This window comes from Azolla caroliniana, unplaced genomic scaffold, assembly GCF_043228905.1.
Source record: "Azolla caroliniana isolate FFs.n. ecotype wild unplaced genomic scaffold, voAzoCaro1.0.p SCAF_16, whole genome shotgun sequence".
Lineage (NCBI taxonomy): Eukaryota > Viridiplantae > Streptophyta > Polypodiopsida > Salviniales > Salviniaceae > Azolla > Azolla caroliniana.
This window is the reverse complement of record NW_028230451.1, coordinates 7317664-7330206: the sequence shown is the minus strand read 5'-3', so window position 1 is coordinate 7330206 and position 12543 is coordinate 7317664. Positions and strand designations below refer to the sequence as shown.

The 12543-nt window shown below is 35.4% G+C and overlaps 1 protein-coding gene across 2 annotated transcripts; it reads left to right on the top strand.

Annotated features, from left to right (window-relative positions):
• The first annotated feature begins 2356 nt into the window (after window positions 1-2356).
• On the top strand, window positions 2357-9488 carry LOC147853888 (enoyl-CoA delta isomerase 1, peroxisomal-like). Of its 2 annotated transcripts, XM_087332578.1 has the most exons (10): window positions 2359-2495; window positions 2623-2668; window positions 2744-2788; window positions 3130-3192; window positions 3297-3370; window positions 3724-3814; window positions 7266-7357; window positions 7440-7534; window positions 7685-7737; window positions 9306-9488. In XM_087332578.1, exons 1-10 carry the CDS (start codon window positions 2410-2412, stop codon window positions 9396-9398), a joined length of 738 nt encoding a protein of 245 aa, XP_087188704.1. In that variant the 5' UTR covers window positions 2359-2409; the 3' UTR covers window positions 9399-9488. The 2 variants fall into 2 exon arrangements, with proteins under 2 accessions (XP_087188705.1, XP_087188704.1); XM_087332579.1 differs by lacking the exon at window positions 7685-7737 and having other exon boundaries at window positions 2357-2495.
• Window positions 9489-12543: the final 3055 nt, after the last annotated feature.

The following is a 12543-nucleotide window of genomic DNA, read 5'->3' as shown; positions in this document are numbered from 1 at the left end:
GCTCGACGAATTTCATATCTCACAGATCAAAGAAAACCTAAACTAGGAAAGAATTAAATATCTAGGAGTATTCTTTTCTGGATATTCGAAGAATAGTATAATAACTTGAATTATTACTCTTTCCACGTTGGATGATGGAGATGAAAAGACATATTATTACGTAATATAGAGAAAATACTTAAATTTTAAGTCACTACAATTTTTTGAAGGTAAAAACCAAAGCATTTATTATTATTATTTTGGTATTTTCTTAATTAGAAAAAAGATTCGTTATCTGAAATGTTTTCACTGATAATCCACTTTTTTAGGTTCAATTCTTTCACAGATTCAGTCCTCAAATCCGAAATAAGAAGATGAACGAGATACGAGCAGATTCTGAAGACTAAAGTAACAGAAATGATGTATTTTGAAGTTTTCAGGGTCAGAAAACCTGAAGACAACGTGCTTTACGCAAAACCAGATCAATAAACAGATTTATTAGCCTGGTAAAATTTTCATTATTGATTCACTAAAAACTTAAAGAAAGTTCAAGACTTTACCATGGTTGGTATAGTAAACTTATTATAAACTGAAGAATATTTATTATAGATTTATTTACCTTGATCAGAAGAATGTCTAATTAATTATACTGGACTTGTTATTTGAACTATCCAGATCACAGAATAGAAAATTTAGACGTAAAAATCCATTCAGAAAGGGAACTTCAAATCAAGAATAGACCTTTACCCGAACCATGCATTCACAGATACGGCCATCAAAGCATACTTAAGAAGAAAGGAAAACAATATACCTGCAGATGTTAAAGATTGAGCGAAGGCCAGTTTTGGCATCAGAAAAAATGTCAAGCTTAATTATGTTAAACTGTATTCTGATCATCACCAAGAAGAAAGAAAATATATACCTGGAGACGTTGAATCTTAAAGTCAAAGGTTACGAGAAAAACCTATTCAGAAAATCAGGAAAAGAAGCGCATCATTATAGTGAGCTGTGTACTGATCATTATAAAGAAGAAGGAAGAAGAATTCACAGCTTAAAGGAGGACTAAATAAACACTTGGCACAGGTGTTTGTAACTTTGACAACGAGAATGGTTCACAGATTAGAAGTAAGAAGAAGAAGGAAAATATATACAATGATTTACTGGAGAACTAGCTACAATGCTTCACAGGTAAAAGGAGGAGGAGGAGGAGGAGGAGGAGGAGGAGATATACAATTATAACTGTTTTCTGGAGCTAAGATGTGCCACAGGCTAAGAAGAAGATACACAGAAATTACTGTCTTCTGCAGCGGCGCTAAAAAAGCTTGAAAAAGGCAGACGAATGCAGATTCTGCCTAAAGTGGACTGAAGATCGATGGAGGGCTCAATGATCCGATTGAACTACTCTTCCAGGATGATGATGGTGATGATGATGATTTTCTTCACGATCCGATGCCTTTTATTTTGTGTGTGGGTGGGGGGGGGGGGGGGGGGGGGGGGGTGGAGGATGCTTCCAAACCTTTTCAGGAGGTTTGAAAATACGAGGTAAATACAGAGAGTGGAGGGGGGGGTATTTTGAAAGTACGGGGGTATTTTTCGGAATTTTGGAAAATACCGGAGGTATTTCGGAAAATACAGGGGGGGTATTTTCGGAATGTTTGGAAATACAGGAGTTCAACTTCATTCGCATTGTATGAAACATATGTAGCATATGTTCATTCGCATTCGTTTGGATTAACTATTTATTACGATGTAAATAAGCCTAAAAAATAGGAAAAAAAACAAAAACAAAATGGGAAAAAAACAAACAATAAAAACACACAAGAATGTTTGAATAACATTCGCTAGACGAATGTTATGCTAGACGAACACGAATTTTACGTACTATGCTGTTCAAGTACATATTTCTTGCGAATTGTGGGGGGTATTTTTTTGGGAGTTTTGGAAAAATACAGGGGGTATTTTTGGGAATTTTGGAACATACCGGAGGTATTCTGGGGAGTTTTCGGAAAGTACCGTGGGTATATTTCGGAATTCTTGGAAATACAAGAGTTTCGAGTACGTATTTCTTGACAATTTTACGTATTTCGGGAAAATATCGGAGATACAGGAGTTCGAGTACGTACGTATTTTCGTGCGAACTGTGGGGGTATTGTTGGGAGTATTGGAAAATACCGGGGGTATTGTGGAAAATACGGAGGAAATACGACGGTGGAAATACGGGCGTCGGGAGAGGGGGGGGGGTAGTATTTGGGAATTTTGGAAAAACTACGGAAGAAAGTGCCGACAAATTTTCAGAGACGAAATTCATGCCGCATTTCTTTTCAGCTTTTTGGCCCAAAATGAACATGAAACAGAAGAAGAAGAAGAAGAAGAAGAAGAAGAAGAAGGAGAATAGACGGGCTCTGCTCCCCTGCAGCCAACGCCCCAGCGATGGCGATCGTCCTGCAGAAGATCCCCCTCCCCAAAGGCGGTCGTTGCGTCTTCAAGCTTCTCCTCTCCGGAAACGATGAGCACAGGTAAGGAGTGGGGCGTTAACTTGAACAGAAAAAAGAGGTCATTTCTGTCGACCCAAAGCTGTTCTCTCTGTAAATGCATAAGGATTTTCCTTCTGAATCTGGAATTAATTTTGATCATTGAATCCAGGCTTAACCCGGATAGCATTGCTGAATTCAACAAGGCGCTGGATGAGGTATTCATTGCTCCACTCTATTTTTTTTATGCCCAATATCCTTATCAATGTCGTGTAATTGATTGCATGATGCAGGTTGAGAAGGACTCAAGTGCATCGGCCCTGCTCACCACTAATGAGGTTCTAATTTAAGGAACTTAACTGTTATGAATGATCGAAATGATATAGCAGATTAAGCTCTAGTATTATTGGATGGTATTTAAACATTTGTGACATCTTCTTATACGTTTATTTCTGAGGAGAAAATGCTGTAATCACAAATATAAATCATATACTTGTGACTGTTTTGATATGTGGATATTGTTTCTCTCAAGTAAACTCTGAGTTAGCTGATATTGCGTCTTTCAAGTAAAATCTTATTTAGCTGAAAGCATTGTGACTTATGATCTACTTCTGAAGGTTTGCTTTTCCAAACATTTACATATATTCATTGGTTGTAGTAAATGCTTTTAATTTGGCAGGGAAAGTTCTTTTCCAACGGGCTTGATCTTCAATATCTTAAAAACAACCCAGATAACCATGTCGTAAGAATATTGTCGATGCTGACTTAGCGTGTAGTTAAGTTTTGTCCTTTGGTTTGCAGTCTGACTCAGTTTGTCTTGGTTCGGGTCATATTCTATTATCACAGTTACTTATTGTTCTTTTCCACAAACTACTGCAAAGAATCCTCTGCTTCCCAATCCCTACAGTTGCAGCAATTTGGTATGTTCTCGAAACTTATTCTGATGTCATATCATTAAACTAGTGCACATCTTCCTAACACTCAGAAAATAGTTTCCAATTATGCTCTACCTAAAGGCATTGCTTGAAGCAAGAGGTAGATGGATGGCAGTGTGAATAGATATGGAAAAAGAGGATGCTGATTGCGTGATTTAACAATGGAAGAAAAAAAAAAGGAAAAGCGTGCTTAGTCAAATATTAAAACATTTTCCTCCAAAAGTTATTCAAGCTGGTTCTAAAGTTAAATTTCGAAAACAAATTATGAGACCTTTCAGATGGACTATAATTGGCCTTATTAACCAATATATGGGGATTTTCATTTGCATGTTGTGCAGTGGGCATGCAACTGCTGGAGGATGCATGATAGCACTTGCACATGATTATCGATATATGCGAAGTGACAGGGGCTTTATTTTCTTAAATGAGGTGCGGGTTCAATTTGTTGCCTGTAATATATCACAAGATTTCGATTTATTACACATGGTTTAGTGTCTTAATGCTGTATTTTAGCTCTGAATTAGTTAATAATAAGCTTTGTAGTGGAGAGTTTCCTAGAGATCACTCAGGCACATACTCAATTAGGACTTATGTTAGTGTTGGGTACATGAAGGATTTCTGATGCTCATAGCTGGAACTTTAGGATGTATCGTGGTCAGTTTACCGAAACTAAAACGAAACATAAGAAACACAAAAAAAAATGGAAGAAATATGCTTGCAAGCAGAAGCACTTCCCCTAAGGTCGTTTCTTTTATTCTTAAGGTCTTGCAATTGCATCAAGTTTTTGATAAAGAGTAGTCAGTATGCTCTCAAATTTGAGTTAATTTATTTACTTAGAATGTGTTTTTAATTTGTGTTAGGTGAGGTTTTATCATTTATAAATGTGATGTAGGTAACATGAGATTATTATATTGATTACCTTATTTTAGAAAATATAATGTGTCCACTGAAGTGGATAGATTGAAAGTGCAAACTTGTGTACCCTCCAAATCCCGAGAAGCATGGACCACAAGATTCTGAATCTTTGAGCCTACATACTTTGATAAAAGGAGATGATTCTCCAAATGTTATGAACTTTAAATAAAAAAATTTGATTCATGATCCTTGGGGGACGAGTACTAAAAATAGCAAAATTAGTGAAATATTTATGAAAACCACTACTTCAAGGGATATTTCTTGTTAAAGTATGTTGGTCTTTGGCCAGTAAAAATGTCTGCTTGTGATAAAATTTGAACACAATGATTATGTAACATTAGAATATGGAGACTTCTCTTGAATCCACGTGTCTTTGTGTGCCCTATCTAGTTTTCAAGTAATTTATATGAAAGTATTGGTTCCGTATTCAATTTTCTCTAACTTACTCTTATTCATATTTCTGAATTGAAATAAACGAGGATATGTTCCAACTTTTGGTTCTGTATTTAAATTTAATCACATCAAGACATTTGTGCCATCTGTTTCAGAAACTGCAACAAATATCCCTTGTGGCAGTCACAATTTATGTCCATTCCGAACTGCCACAATTCAATTATTTTTCCTATTTCTAGTACCCTTGTTTTGCAAGGATCATGATCAAGGATATTTATTCCCATTCAACACTGTATTCATTGACTTTCTAACAGTCACAGGACCATAAGGTTGCCATAAAGTACACGGAGTGTATGGTTGCACGTTTTTAATGAATAAACATCTATCGGAACTCATGAACCATTTGCATTGCGTTGAAGGATGGTGATAAAAATAATAATCACATGTCGTGATCTGATCAACATCTTCTTTAGTACTAACAAGATCTTAATTTAACACTAGAGACCTTTTTCCTTTATTTGCAATTTGCTGTATTTTAAATCTAGGTAAACGCACATGACTGCATAGCTCACCTTGTTCAAATGAACTATGATTCTGCTGTTTATTTAAGAGAACATAGTTGTGTTTGAATATATACTACTGGAGAATTTCGTCGCTTATAAAAAAGACCCTCATACTGAAAATTCACTTATATATTTCATCTTTGCTCCATGATCCCTTTAAATTAATACTAATTTATTAGGCATAAACATATTAGCGCCACTTTGAAGGAAACAAATCCTCTTTATTGTCTCTAATTATAGAAAATTAGTAGCAAAGGAGTAATTCCAGTTTGTACATGGTCACAGTTAAAACTAGAAAAATAGCAGAAATAGAAAAAGATGTCTTATAATTTTAGTCTTCCAAAGTGAACATTGACTTAACATGAAACCTACCACCAGCTCATCCCATTGTAGTAGCACCTGCATGACCATTGTTATTTCACTTGCGAGGCTGCCCATTAAAACCAACAGTTCCAACAAGACAGAACAAAATTGAATCAAGCTGTTTCAAAAAAGAAAAAACTTGAATCAATCTGTCACTCTCCCTGGTTCAATGAATACAAACTATTGAAACTGTTTCTTGTATGACTCATTACATCACATCACTTGTACTCACTAATCAGCTAAAGTACGAATGGAGGGTAACCTTTTGGTGGAGATGAAGATATGACGGGCTGGAATTGTTGTGGGCATACCATTAAGAACCAAATTTTAAAGGCTAAATTTATTGGATATATGGGTAGGATAAGTGGGGAATTGGTTATCCTATGACTTGATCCAACCCATAAAGATTTGGGATACATTGCCATGGTTCGGGAGCCTAAGGAGTTTGGCTATATAAAGGGGGACTATCTACTCCTTTTATATAACTCTGAATCAAAGTTAAAAAAATTGATAAAATGCTTGATATTGACCAATTAGGTTTCAATCGTTTTTCCATACACCAAAACTTTTGCGATTAGGTACTGACAAATACATACTTAAGAAGAGAATGTCAAGATCTTTTGCTTTGATTCCTGGATTTAAAAAAGGATCACCTTATTAATTGTTCCAAAAACCAAAGGAGTTGAAAATCTCAGTATTCTTTCTCAAAGAATAATATGCTCTTGTTAACATAGTCATAATATTTTCTCTGATACCAAATATTATGATCACATACTAATGATAAGCAATTAGTTATAAAGGTTAAAGAAAAGAATGGATTAAAGGTGCTCGTTCACACGAACAATCCCCAAGCAAAGGTCAGGATATGGGTATAAAACCCCAGTGGCGTCTTGTACCACTGAATATATCCTTGTATTATACTTCGGAAGTTCAGACAGACTACAGATGGGAAATGGAGAGCTTTGTCTGACCAGTAGTCTTTACGGCTCTGAGATGTTGCGTAGAAGGGGGTTGCTAGTCCTATGACTTGCGTGGAATGATCTGGGAAACGTGGCAACGCATAGTGTTAGGGGAGCCTAAGTATTTCAATTATGTAAAGGGAACTCCGTTCAACCGTATAAAAGGAGTTCCACATTTCAGTATAAAGAGATGTTGTAGTGGATTCTGTTTGTAAAGTAAAGCTCTTGTTTTCAGATTGGGAGTCTGATTGATCCTGAGGTATAATGCAATGCTATATTTGGTGGTGTGGAACACTGATGCAGTTTTATATTCATCTCATGTCTTTTTCTTGGGTGTTTGGTGTGAATATAATCCATTATTTTCTTTAATATTCATAAATAATTGCTGATCATTTATCATGTGATCATAATACGAACCAAGTGCCTGACAACGGCACTATCCTTGTTTCAGTTGGAGATTGGAGATCACCACATTCTTTGTTTCCTTTCTTTCGATGATACTGATGAGGGTGTCCGTTGGAATCACTAAAAGTATCTGCATTCACAAACCCTTAGTGCAAACGACATTGTCTTGTTGATGAAACAATCTGCCAATATGTTTAAAGCAATGAATTTGTAATCTTCTGAATGCTACTAACTATTTCATGTATGTTCCTACTAATTCTTGTTTTTAAACCCTTTATGAAGGTGGAGATCAAGCTTCCTTTAACAAGTGGCATGAATGCCATTATTAAAAGCAAGCTACCTGTGCAGACCTATCATGAAGCTGTGTTATCAGGGTGAGCACTTCCTTTCCTATACAATATTTACCTAAAAAGAGCTGGGTTTTAAACCAATAAAATAAAAGTTAATTTTGATCAGTCACCGATATGTTGGACAATCTGCTGCTGCTGCTGGTGTTGTAAACAAGGCATTACCTGATGTATCCTCCACTTTAGAAGTGGCCTTGGGTAAAGGTATATTTTTCTTTAGCCTTGAGATGTATCTACTAATTTAAACAAAGACATGGTAATGTTATGGAATAATTTCTGTATTGTATTCTCTTTTACTTCATCAGTCTTGGCTTGGATTTTTTATAAATAATAGCAATATTGTTGGCTTCACAGCATCTGAGTTGGCTGCCAAAGATTTTGATCGTGGTGTCTATAAAGCTTTGAAGGTATTCACTTTGGTTTTGGAGAAAAACTGTTCAATATTTAGATGCAGCTAAAATATATTGCAATGGCAGAAAAAATAAAATGGATTGTGGAAAATTCCAAACTATCTTTTAAAGTATAAAGATGAGCTACTGTATGAAGCAAATGAAAGCTATAGCATGGTTATAAATGAACACTCCATGCACTTAAGTCTAGATAATGGACCATGCCATTTTTGTGATGATTGCGCTATTACCCCTCACCATAAGAGCAAAATTGAAGTGATGCATCACATGGTCGCCAGCTCTTCCCTACCTCCAATGAATGAAAGCCTTGCAAAACTCTAATAAGTTAACTTCATCATTCAAAGAAGAACTGGTGTCAATTAATGGTTTGAGGTGCCATCAATGTCTATATAGTAAGGGGTGCTCATATTGAATCCAGTCTCAGTGCCTTGATACATAAACTCAAATCCCAAAGGATTTGTAATAAAATACTTAGATTACGTAGAGCAATGGCTGGTTCCCTACATTGGCTTCAGGACATCAAGGCAAAAGCTGTCACCAGGGACAGTGTAATTTGTTTCAGTCTTGTTCTTTTATGATTGTTTCTTCTCTGTTTGAATATTCGTTTCATCATTGTTTTATTATTCTTCCAAGAAGTTCAATGCTATTAACATTGTGGAAAGCTCATAAATATTTCCCTTCCACATAGTTGGTCTTTCTACTAGGCTGTTGAAATTATTCTTAGCTACTCTGGTAATTTTAAAGCTAAGCCCCAACTGACTTCCAACTCATAAAGATTTCCCCCCTGGTCTGGATTGTAGTTGTCCTTTTTCTGATAATTTTTGATACTCCCCATGCCACTTGAATACCTTGTTTGGGTGAAGATTCTGATACTAATTTTTTTGAGCAGATACATGCTGATGTTCTCTGATAGATAGCAGCTCACTATAACTGAATCTTCGGATGTATCTCTTAGTCTGATGCTATTGTATCTTCAAGGATTTTATATTTAGTCTATGGGTTGAATCACAGTCAATGCGGCATCATTCAGATTTGGCCTGCAGATCGTACTTAGAGAATTGTTTTGGATCCTCCCTGTAAGTTGAGTAGAAATATGGCCTATGCCTGGATCACATCTGGGTTCCATGTCTAAACTAATCCAAAATTATTAAACCCTCCGGAGTGTAGATTTGGGCACCATATAATGGTAACCAATCCACTGTGAACTACATCATGCCTGTTATTTTCAGATCCATGTCCATATCATATTTTATTTATGAAGGAAGCCGTAGAATCAATGTTCTCATGTTCAATTGTGCAAAAACCCTTCACTGTCTATTTATGTATGAAAATACCCATCCAGAATTTTGATTTATCTTGTTTTAATGTAGTGCCAGATCATTCAATATATATATGTGTAGGCATAGAAGAAAGGTGTGACTCAAAATGTTTCGGCTTCTCGTGTAAAAAGAAATAAATGCATACAGAGATGGTTTAGAGATTGATTTTCGTGTGTTAAATGCATTGAACGACTAATGCTCATTGCTTGAAGAATTTTCAATTCATTCTTGATGTGCGATGTGCAGGACGAGATGTTTAAAAGTGAAGCTGAAGCTCTGTTACATGGAGGACTGGAAGGAGTGCCTGACAGATTGGGTAGGGTAGCAGCTAGACTGTAGTATAAACTCTGTTTTTCAAACAATGGTAATAAGAACATGACTATATATGTGAAATATGAGAAAGAGGAACTCGAAATCTTCTTTTTTTTATTTTTAGTACATAATTATATATTTATATGAAATTATTGCATAACCTTTTAATGAAGTCATGTATTGTGAATTTTACTGTTAGTTGTGTAACCTTGATTGATGTTGTCTGTAGTGTATAAATGGGAAGTACTTTTGAGGCAAAGGGAAGTGCAGGTGTATCTTGAAAAACATCTTCAAGTACCCACTTCTCTAGTCTTTGAAACTGCCAATTGGTTTTATGATATTCAGAGATTATATTGACATCTAGAAACATAAGTGGTTGTTCATGGGTATGAATTGACGATTTAATTGCTCAAATGACACAATGTTGAGAACAGGGATGAAGTTGGTCATATAATTACTCAAATGACATGTATCATTGAGAAGAAAGGATATGGATTGACAACATAAACAATTAAATGGCACATAATTGCTCAAGAGGTTATTGCATGATGGCATTCGGACAAATGATGAAGGCTTAAAGATATTTTGATATGTTTTGATGGACATATATGGTACCAATGTGATCAGAGCTTCGCCACTAGTACGGAAAACCAAGCCATTTTGATTTACTGAATTTTGTGCTTTTGCAGTTGTCACCAATTTTTCTCATTCAAAAACAAGAAGTTTTGAGAAATTACATTATATTAGAGGTCAAAGCGCATCATATTGCAAGCGATTGGTTTGCACAACTCATGATGATATGTTTTTCATATACAAGCCACAAAGTAATCGCATTTGACTTGTTAAGGACTTGTATTTGGATGAAGATTAAATCGTGTATGAACCAAGCACTTCGCACAAGTATTGGTTTGGAAGCATGCTCAATGGAGGATTGTGTGGCTTGTCAAATTAACCTTTATAACAATTCCGAAGTACTTAAAAGGGGAAGGTTAGAAGTTCAATTGAACAACCTTTGCAATCCTATTATTAGAGTCTAATTAATTAAGCAAAACATAAGGAATTATAGAACAAAGAAAGGAAAAGGGTGCCAAACCACCCAACCACCCCTTTAAAACGATGTGAGACGGACCCAAACCTCCTTGATGTCCTATCGAGTGTTGATGGGTGTTGTACCTTGGGTTTTGCGAGGATCGCACGTGCTTAACTAACAAGAGTCATAGCCACATTGTCAGTCACAAAACAAGTCAAGCCCCCCTTGATAAGAAGGTAGTTAGCCTTTTTATATAGGAAGAAACCCTAGGCCTTAGTGTGTTCACACTCAATTACTTTATGTGAATTGGTCAAGTGATAACACACTTAATAGTTATTCCACACCATAGAATTTAATATTACAATTCATATCCTCGTTCCTTTCTTAATTAACTTGAATGTACTCATCATAAGATTTGGGAAAATTGCGAAAAACTTATCTCATGATCAATTATGGTTAAGCCCCCCTTGATAAGAAGGTAGTTAGCCTTTTTATATAGGAAGAAACCCTAGGCCTTAGTGTGTTCACACTCAATTACTTTATGTGAATTGGTCAAGTGATAACACACTTAATAGTTATTCCACACCATAGAATTTAATATTACAATTCATATCCTCGTTCCTTTCTTAATTAACTTGAATGTACTCATCATAAGATTTGGGAAAATTGCGAAAAACTTATCTCATGATCAATTATGGTTATGCTTGTCACATACTCCCCCCACTTTAAAAGGTTGTAACTTGTACTCTTGCAATGACTATTTGATGGAAATGTGTTTTGATGTGTTTTGCCAACTAAAATAATATATCAATATCAAAGGACTATATCCAATTGATGCATGTGTATAGAGAACTCCATAATAGGAAGCTATTATTCCTATAAATGCAAAGCATATCCTCATTAATTTGAACACTTGTTTGATCAATCCATTCGGTTGAGGTTGGTCTATGGGGCTTGTGATCAAGATAGTTTCTAGTTCCATAATGTAAAATTTAACTAAAACATCACCAATAATTTGAAAAATAAATCTTTGCCGCTTATTGTATGTTCTAGTAACTTGACAATGGTGACGTTTAGTCACATTAGTCATTAATATCAGGCTGAAAAAGAAATGAGTAGATATAATAACGATTGCATGATGTATTCCAAGATGCCTTAGTCAAGGTGCAAAATGAATTCTTGTTTTGACCTCAGACAAATTTGGAACACAAACCTTTCCAATACATTTGAGTAGACCGTTAATAATGTGGAAGGTTCCCTTCGAGGGTCGTGGAATGCCAATTTGTTTCACAATATCCAAAGATGATTTGACATTTGGGAACATAGCTTTTGATGTGAAAAACTAAAAGCACTAAAGTGTTATTTCCCACCTAATACCTATGCTCAATTCTAGAAGTGGGGGAATAATTTGACTATTTAATTTTCAAGTAACAAATTGTCAAGAAAGGGGATTAATTTGAGCATATAATTGCTTAAATAGCCCATATCATTGAGGAAGCAAGGGGATGACTTGAGAACCTGATCAACCAAATGAAACATATTGTTTGAGAGTAGGTTCAATAATGACAACAATGAAATGACAAAGATTTTACAAATGTTTTGAGACAATCAAATTGATAATATGGTTGCAATCCTCACATGATTGCCTTGGAGCTTGCCACATTGTAATTGAGAAGCAAGCCATTTTTCATTTGGTGTGTTTTAGAGCTTATTACTCATTTAATGTATCATTGTAATGCTTTTACAATTGTGTTTCGATCCAAACATGGCAATTTTTGAGAAATCATGTGATGTTAAACCTCAAAGCACATCATACTGCAAAATATTGTTAAACAAGCTTATGATGACGATCAACAAATTGGACTCCTCAAATCACCCAACTGCAAATTGTTATTGCCTTATTCATCATAAGAAAAACCCATGTCTTTTGTTGGGGATCATGTCCAGCTATTAAAATGTAATGTGATGACCAATAAATCATGTAATAAATAAGTTAATTGTTTCAAGCTACGTATCAAGCCCAATATGACACCCAAAAACAGATTTTGAAGCCTAAAGAGAGCTTCAAATTTAAGCATTGGTCGACACATCATCATGATTTGATAAAGAATTGATAGAACCAAGAATTAGCCAACACAGTGA